This window comes from Elephantulus edwardii, unplaced genomic scaffold (assembly GCF_000299155.1).
Source record: "Elephantulus edwardii isolate Elephantulus edwardi_28Jun2011 unplaced genomic scaffold, EleEdw1.0 scaffold00028, whole genome shotgun sequence".
Classification (NCBI taxonomy): Eukaryota; Metazoa; Chordata; class Mammalia; order Macroscelidea; family Macroscelididae; genus Elephantulus; species Elephantulus edwardii.
The window spans coordinates 3104670-3114098 of NW_006399778.1; the positions used below are offsets into that span (position 1 = coordinate 3104670).

General features: G+C 46.1%; 1 protein-coding gene across 1 annotated transcript in view; it reads right to left on the reverse strand.

The window, feature by feature from the left end:
- Positions 1-9178, reverse strand: part of LIN28A (lin-28 homolog A (C. elegans)) — a 17739-nt gene extending 8561 nt beyond the window's left edge. Inside the window, exons 1-2 of the mRNA XM_006883487.1 lie at positions 9148-9178; positions 8514-8698 (exon numbers count right to left, since the gene is read on the reverse strand). Coding sequence (XP_006883549.1) covers positions 8514-8698; positions 9148-9178 — 216 coding nt within the window. The remainder of the gene's footprint in view (positions 1-8513; positions 8699-9147) is intronic.
- Between the last annotated feature and the right edge of the window lie 251 nt (positions 9179-9429).

The following is a 9429-nucleotide window of genomic DNA, read 5'->3' on the forward strand; positions in this document are numbered from 1 at the left end:
AGTCAGATCTGATTTGACGGTACACGCACAAAAAAAAAAAAAAAAAAAAAAAAAAAAAAAAGAGTGTAAGAACCTGTTTTCCTTTTTTTCTGTACTCATCTTCCTAATCTAGAAAATGGAGCAAATACTAATTTCATGGTGTGCTGGGAGGTTTTATGCACGGAAAGTAGTTAACACATAGTCTGGCACACCTGAGCCCAGCAAGGAAGAGCAATTAACATCAACCTCTTAGATGAAGTCAGGGTAACAGTGAGAACCACGTGTCAAGAGACTTGAAATTGTAATTCTTGTTTTATCACTAAGATGTGGAAACTGGGGGTGAGGGGAAGCGGGTGGAAGAATGAATTCTCTTTCTGCCTACGGAGACCTAGTGGTGCAATGGTAAAGCACTTGACAGCTAATGGAAAGGTCAGTGACTGGAACCACTAGCAGCCCCTCATGGGATGAGGAAAGACTTGGTGACCTGCTCCTATAAAGAATTTGGCATAGGAAACCCTATGGGGAAGTCAGAACTCTGCTCAACAAGCTCATTAGGAGTTGAATTCAGCCAGCACACCACAAGCTCCACCTCATTGGCTTGAGAAATGGGGATCTGTAGCATGAAATGGACTAGTCCTCTCCAGGTTACTCTGTTAGAATTTGAGGTCCTGCAGTCACCTCACCATTAATTGGGCAGATTTTAGTCCGGTGGTCTTCAGGGGTGGTTCCCAGCCCTTCACCCCGCCTTTTCTAAAACACATACTTGGCATTCCTCTCTTATCAGATAGGTAATCAGCCTGCAGCCCCACTGAGTAGCCAGCCTCCCAGCGCCAGCAATTGAAAGGAGCCTGAAATTCTTGCTGCCACCCCCACCCCCACCCCAGCCACACACAAAGCGGGGCCCGCCCCTCTCCCCATCCCCTCCAAAAAAGAAAAGCCTGGGGGGAGGGGCATGGCCTCAGCTCCCCCAGCCCAGCCCAGCCCCAGGAAACAAAGAGTTGACACTGGTTGGTTCTGGTGGTCAGATTCCTGGAGTTCCAGAGGCTGCAGATCCCCTGGAGTCCCATGCATTCACTACCACCAGTTCCTTCCTTCCTCTCCATGTTGAAGTTATGGTCACGGTGAAATAAATGGGCAGACAGGGATACTTTTTTCTCTGGTCAAGCCTGCTGGGTTTGCCAAAGTCACAGCCAGCAGCCATTTTTCTTTCATTGGGTCCTGCCCACCGAGGCTTCCTCAAATGAGGCTGTAACCAGACTATCCCAGAATGTGGTGTCCAGTTTGTTTTTAAAAATTTTGGGTTCTTCTACCTGTTAAGTAAGAAGGGCCCTTGGTGTCTTCAATCAAATCACTATTTGACAGAGTAGGCAGGGAAAAAGGAGTCAAAACTCTCCTGATTACTCCCAAGGTAGGAGTATGGGCAGCGTACAGGTGCCACTGCATGGAAGGAAGTACATGTCTGGGCGCACACACACACACACACACACACACACACACACCCCCATCTTAGAAAGCTTCTCTTTTTGTTTTTTGGGAAAAGTATGGAGGCCTGCTCCTTCTAGATACCTCACCACTGCTCCCACTATCCTTCTCCCCACTCAACTGCTTTGATAAGTTTAGAGGTACAGAAGAGATCATAGAGATACCTTAGGAATGTATAGTACAAAGTAAGCAGACCTGAGCTACCCGTCAACTTGTCCAAGAAAAGTTGGACAAGATCTGTCTCTTAATCACCTGTAAAAGATTTAATCAATCATTCATAACAGCAGAGAATTAGATTTCTAGCTCTCACATTGTCCCATTCTACAAAAGAGCCAACCCTTGCTCACTCGCTCTGGTCCAATGTGTAGAAGCACTGTTTCTCCGCTCCTTTCAAATCTAGGGCCATTCTAGCTCAGTTCTAGGTGCCCAAACCCAAAACCACTACAATTGAGCCTGCTCCATTTTACAAGCAACCTTGTAGGACAGAGGAGAAGTATCCATAGGGTTTCCCAAGGCTCTAAGTTTTAGGAAGCAGACTACTTCCTTCTTGAGCAGACTATTCTCCTAGTAAGTTTGATGCACCGACCTATATTGGCCAGCAGCCAAATGCTTTCACCACTGAACCACCAGGGCCCCTTTTCTTGGTGCTTAAACACTTCTAGAATAAATAAAAGGTTTCTACTGTTCAAAAGAACTTATTACGATGTGCTAAGTGAGGCATCCTGGTGGGACAATGGTTGAGCAATCTGCCAACTGAAAGAAAGGTTGTGGCTCTGGCAAAGCCGCCATAAAGTTTATAACCTCCCTCTGGTGCAGTTCTACTGTGTGTCATACATACAGGGTTGCTAAAATCAGAATCAATTTTCTGCCAAATAGTTTGTGCTTAATGCTCTAATTCATTCAACTCTCAAATGAAACCTGAGGGGTAGGTCTTATTATTATGGCCTGCATGTTACATAGGTATTTTCCCAAGACCACTGTGAAGGGCAGAGCTTGGTAATGTCATTGCCGTCCAACAAATAGAATACAAATCAAGTGCCTCTGAAAACCTGTGGGAGCTATGGGTCGGTTCTGACTTGACAGCACACAACAACAAAACAAAATTTTCTAAAAACCACATTCAAAAGGGGGAAGAAAAACTGATGATGATGGTTCGGTTTTTAAGAACTGTGTTTAATTTGTTGCTGTTCTCAGAAGGCAGTACATCGCATGGGAGAAGGTGGCCCAGCTTTCTTCCGAGAGCAGCTAGTGAATTTGAACTGTGTGCCTTTGGGTTGGTAGTGTTACTCCTTATCACTGATGCACCAGAGCTCTCTCATGTTTGCTGTTGTTGACTGACGTCGAGTCAAGTCAAGCACAACTCATAGCAACCCTATGAACAAAAGACCTTGAAGCCTTTTTATAACTATTATTTCTCAAAGTTCGTAGCGACTAAGAAACAGACTACCTCAAAAGCATATTTAACAGTGGATAAGTTACAAGATGTATTGCTGTTGTGCTGTGAAATAAACTACAATTCACAGTGATTCTATGAACAAAACAAAACTTCACTATCTACACTATGCTATATACCCCTCCCCCAGCAGTCCACGCCATTGCCATCGCTGTTCAGAGGTGCCCAAGCACATCAGTTCCTGCCTGGAGTTCTCCACCAGATGGCGCTGGTCACCAGTTAGTTGCACAAAGGCAGGCAAGCCCAAGAGACTCCAGAAAAGGTGGTAACTTTTCCAGGTTCTTAACTATGTACTCCCATATTTACCTCCACAGCTCTTTAAGGATTTCCCTTCCTTGTCCTCAGACTGAATTCAAGGGAACTGAACTCTAGTGGTTCTAAGAATGGTATCAAGAGAGGCCAGAGACATCATGCAGGGAAAGAGAGGGGGATCAATGAAGGAGAAGACACTTAGTAAGATAGTTTGACACCATGAGTAAAGCAGCATGGTGGTGATATTGAGGATGGTGCAAGATAGGGCAAAGTTCAGATTTGTTCACAGGGTCACTATGAGTCATAATTGACTGGATGGCATCTAACATCAAAGTATTTGTTGCTTTCTTCCAACCCTGCATCAACTTACACACCCAATGAGGGGATAAAAAACAAAACTAAAACTCAGTGAGGCTTTAGAACAAAACCACAATCATTACTGCTTTTCTATTAAGAAATACATTTACTCTGTTTGGACTTGTGATTCTTCTGTCCGAATTTTAAAAAGTCCAAGATAAAATTACAGTTTTCAATAAACCTGTATTAACTATGCCCTCTTTCTAAAAGTTTTCTCCTTTTCTACCAATACTTCTCATCTCCCAGACAGACTAAAATAATTCCATTCATTAATTCCCAATCATGATTCAGAGACTAATTTTTAATCATTTCTACAGGAAGAAAGGGAGCTCTGGTGGCTAAGTGGTAAGGAATTGTACAGCCAACCCAAAGGTATATGGTTTGAATCCACAGAAGAAAGGACAATCTCTTCTTGTGTGATTAGTGCCTCTGAAAACCAGCTGGAGGATCAGCCACAGGTTGGTTCTGACTCGATGGTACATACAACAATATAGGAGGAAGGAGGGAATGGAGTTCAAGATTATTTTTTCAAAACCCAGGTTCTTTTTTTTTTCTCAGAGCTATAATTTTCTCATTTTATTTGAGTCCAAGTTTACAAATCACATTGCATTTTCATCTCATCAGATGTTTTGTTTTAGAACATTTATGAATTACAATCTCATGAAAACCCTTTCCCTTTATCCAACTTGAGTATTACTTTTTCCTCCATTCTCCCTCCCTAATTCCTGTTAACATTTCCAAGATTGATTTAGTGTAAACCTTAACTTTTTATAGTAGTGGTCTCATATCATAATTGGCTTTTTGTGACTCAAAACCCAAATTCTAATAAGATATGGGTGTGATTAGTTTAAGAAATTGCATTGTCCTCAGTCAAGTCATTGCAAACAAGGAATCTAAGCAACTCTTAGGTTTAAGGTTCCCATATTTAGAATTTTGCTTGTCTTCTGGTTCAAAGTAAGTTCCCAGGATTGTGGCACAGCTTTTATTTGGGACATTTTCTAGAAAACATAACACGGTATTAATCCATGCAAGTTCTCTGCCAACTTTCTCTGAAAATTGCAAAATAACTCACTTGCCTCTTTTTTAAAAATCTGCCTTTTCTTTTAAAACAGAAAATGACTAATGAATGGCCACCAAGCCCATCGCTTCCAGTCCATCAGCCCAGACAAGAAGCTCCTGTTCTTTGGTGCCCTTTGACACTCATTGCACAAGCATTTATGGCACACCTACTATGTGGCAGGCCCTATTTTAGGCGCCAGTTCAGAAGGAGAGCAGTGAGTCATCAGCTATCAGATAACACCCCTCCCCAACTTCCCCCTTTCCCCATCTCCATTCTTGGGAGAAAGAAGTCTGCAGACATGGATCCTGAAAGGTGAGTGGGCTCCTGGGTTCCCAGGTTACAGAAGAACCCTTGCATCAAAACCACTACCTTTTAACTCTCAGCAATTCTGTATAAGCCCTAACATTTAGTCAGCCTAACAAGTGTCAACTAGAAAATGAACCAGATAGTTCCTCTCTTCAAATGTCTTACAGAATAGAGCTGGCGAGGGGGGGGATTAGATAAATACATCAATAACTAGACAAGAACTAGCAGTGTTATAAACTGGGAAGAGAAAGATCATTTTACATTCCAGCCTCCCTCAAACCAACAATCCCAATCTAGAGCTTGCCTGAGGCTCCTCTAGCCACCCCTCCTCACTTAACCCTTTCAGAAAAAGCAGGCCACGTGGCTTTAGAGCAGTTTCAACAGTTTCCTCCTTGGTGTTGGAATTCTTTTCTCTTAATCCAACTCAGTCATTGATTAAATTTGGGTCTGTTATCTGCCTCCAAGCATTCAAAAGAATTCTAGCCTGAAAAGAAATTTAAACATATCACAGTTCTATTAGGGGGAAAGTAGAGCTAGTAATTACTTCCTTTTTATTTCCCAAACTTTACAAGTCTTAGAAGTTGAGTAGTTTAGCCAGAACTCTGAAAATGGTCATGGATTATTTTAAAATTTGCAGTGAATCTCAAGAAAACAGGAGATAGTCTAGTTCTTTCTAATTCAACTTCTCCTCCTTATAACAGGTGATTCTCAATTGGGCATGGTGGTGTGTGATTTTTGTCTTCTAGGGGACATTTGATAAATCTGGAGACATTTTTTGGGAAGAAAAAAAACCAGAGGGCTTAGATGCTGCTAAACACTTATAATACAGTTCAGATCCCCATTTAACCTTCAAAAATATGTCAACAGTGCAGAGATTGAAAAACCCAGATTTAAGGCTTGTCATTTGCCATTATTAGAATCCTTACATTTCAGTGGCCCCAAAGACAAAGTTCTAAATTTGATGTGTGGTTAATCAAAAGTTGTTAAGGCTTCTGGGTCAGGTTTTTCTTATGGGGGCAGGGGTGCACAAAGAGAAGGTTTTTTTTTCTCCCATCTATTCACATTTGGCAAACACAAAAATATTTGGAAAGGAACAAAAAATCAGTAGTTAACAGGGTATTGGGAAACTTATGGGCCTGACTTTGGAAGAAAAAAGGAAATGTTTTAAACTCCTTTTCTCATTGCCTCCCCTCTTTCCTTCAAAAAGGGCTTCCCACTCTCCAACCCCTAGCTGATATTATCTTAGAACAATTACCACCACCAGCTCCTAAAGAGTGGAGTAAAGATTTTCTTTCCTCTCGACTTTACTTTCCCACAAACACAAAAATTCTTCCATAATTGTCTTCTACATTAAATTCCTAAAGATAGTCAAATTTCTCACTGCAGGGATTGAAACCACGAATCTAGCACACTAACCTGGGGTTTCCAGATCTATACAAGGCCCAGCTGCAAGCATAGAGAAAAACAGAGCAACTAGGTAAGGATCAAGGAAAGCCCACCAGTTATTGTCCAATTTGACTGAAGAGACTGGAGTTAGGAAAATAAGTTTTTTATTTATTTTTTAAATCTTAGCTCTACAATCGCCTGATATCTTATTCAATTCCTTTTCCAGACAGAATTGGCTTCCTAGACATTCCAGGACTTGGAAGAGTATCTCTTGGCTCTGAAAAGTATGGAGTGAATTCCAGTCATCAAGCCTGAAGACCATCTCTGCTTTCCCTCATGAGTGATGCCATCCAATAATTTTCCAATTACATTTGATCCTAAGGTTAAGTCACTTAAGTCATAGATCCCAACCTCCCTTGAGATTTGGAGATGACTTCAGAACCCTAAAAGATGAGGGAATACATTCTTCCCAATTCCTCTTTAGTCTTTGGAGGGGTGATAAGAAAATATTGGTTCTGACTCTTCTTTCAGCCTCACAAAATTGAGGAAGCTGTCCAGTGCATCTCCAGACCAGGAGAGATTTTAATCTCTTTGTGATCAGATAAAGGGGAGAGTGGGGGAAGCTTGCCACCCTGCTGAGGAGGGCCATTCAGAGCTGGTTCCTGTAATAAAGTGATTTAATAGATCTAAAGAGGCAAATTCCCTTCTTTCTCCCACAATTACTTCCTGTGGGTTATCATTCACATATGTAAATGAGACGGGGGTGGGGGGGCACCAGATAGAAAATAGCTGCCAGATAGGTTGGGTTGGGGGGTGTTATTGTAGAGAGGAAGTTAAGCATCCTACAGCAGTGCAGGCCTCCTGGCAGATGCTGAAATCCCAACGGGTCAGGGCCCCAACTCTAACTGGCAGGACCCCATATTTCTGGATCAACCTTCTCTTTCACCCCCTTCAACCACTATGGTGAGGGCCCTTCTCAAAAATTTCCCCACCTCCTCCAAACCAGTCCACCCAGCATCTCCCTGGTCCACCCCTCCCCCCCCAGAATACCATCCCTCAAGGCTCCAACCCTTAATCCCTACATCCTCCTTCCCCTCCCCCACAGCTCCTAGGGCCAACCTCTGTGCAGTAACCCCTCCCTGCCCGGCCTGGGTGTCCACCTCAAGAGCGTGAGATAAGAATTTAGAAATCTCTTCTCTCTGGGATTCAACACCAAAAGTAAAGCGGAAGGAGCCCAGGCAGTCGACTTCTTTTGGTTGTTAGGGGTTAGCTAATATCATAGGACCACTGAAACAGTTATAGAATATTCAGGAAGGGATGAGAGGAAGATGAGTCAAGGAAGGAGGAGGAGGGAGACATGAAGTCTCAGTCTCCTTGTTTCAGGCCAGGAATGTTAGGACAGCAATCAACGGCTGTCTGGGGCCATAAATGCCAGGCCGAAGAGAATAGGTCCGGAATGGGCCAGACTTCTCCCTCCACCCCATGGCCTACGACACTGAATTTCACCCCAATTGCGAGAGCCTAACTTTAACTGAGAACTTGGGTTTGCGACCTAACCCCTTCCCAAGAATTTAAGGCCTAGGACTTCTTTTAAGATCTTCTTCCCGGGGTTCACACTGGACAGCAAAGGCCCCAGCACCAAAACTGAGTCCCTGAGATGCTTCCCTGTAAAGTAACTTTCAGACCCTTAAATGAATCTTTCGGGACCTGCCAAACGGACCTGACCCCAAGACTTGAGTTTTGAGTGATCACCTGGCTAAGATCTGTTTTAAACACGCTGGTTGGGTTTGCGAGCCGGCTTCTCTCCCGCCTTTGCAGCTGCTTTCAGAGGTTAGAGAAAGGCGCGGGGCTCACAGCGCCCGCCTGGCCCAGGCATGTGCTTCCCGGGCCGGCCGCTCGCCCTCCCCCCACCGGCAAACACAATACAACCTTAGTTTCTGCCACATGGGGTCACCTCCCTGTCCTCTGCCCCCTTCGCAGGGGAAAGAGGTAACACACGTGGTGAGCAGGAGAGGTTCCTGCAAGGGGGTGAGGTGTTGCTAATCGGCGCTGCACCCCTGTGCCTACCCTGAGTGAGTTAACGGGAATCTCAGAATCGAGGTGCCCACAGCCAACACGGGTACACGCACAATGAGGGGCCAGATCCCTCAGTCCAGCAGCCAAGTTCTTCCGCCCACCCAGATATATGCGCGCCTACATACCCTCAGGCCCCTGGCAAAGTTCTAGAACGAGTCTCACCTGGTGCACAAAGACGTCCACCGGGGGGTCGAGCGCGACCCCAGCGCGGGCGGTCATGGACAGGAAGCCGAACCCCATGCGTACGTTGAACCACTTACAGATGCCGGCCCCGTGCAGCAGCTGCGGTTCCTCCACCGCCCGGGCCGCGTCCTCCGGCTCCTCTTCTGCCGCCTTGGTGCAGCCACCTGGAGATGGAGAGGGAACCTGGCGCTCAGTTAGGGGGCTACGGAATGCAAGCCCCCCGCCCTCCCGCAGATAGGGGACAGCGAGACCCCAGCGTATCTCGGGTGGACACCAGGAGGCTGCATCCACCGAGCAGAGACCTGTCCCAGCCGCCTCCCACACTCCCTCAGCCTACACCCAGAGCAGTGGTGCCCCGAAGTTTCGCTCCTCTTTGCCCGAGGACAACCGGACAGACAGGCCCCTTCGTCCCTCACTTTTCTCATAGCCTCGGTGCACACGCTGCCGGCACACCAGGGTCCCTGGCTGCAGAGAAGGTTCCCCGATAGCAGGAGGCCCCACGGACTTGGGGTTCTTCTGAGCAGCCCAGGAGGACACTTTCCCACTTCCCTTCTACGTGGCTCCAGTGCGCCCCCGCAGCCTAACGTGTCCCCGCTAAGTTCCCAACTCGAACCTGCAAACTGCTGGTTGGACACGGAGCCCATGTTCGTCGGCTGAGCCCGCGGGCCGGGCCCCTACTCGGGCGGCTGCTGGCCCCAGAGAAGTCCGGAGGCAAAGGGGTGGCTCGGAGAAGAGGCAGCTACATCTTCCCCGGCACAATAGCGGTGGGAGGGCCCACGGCTTTTCAAAGGCTCCCAAATTCTAAAAGACAATGACCCAACCCCCCGCGGGCAGCCCCCTCTCCTCCCCTCCCGCTCCTCTCCCCTCCCTTTCCCTCCGGCTCCAGCTCCGGCCC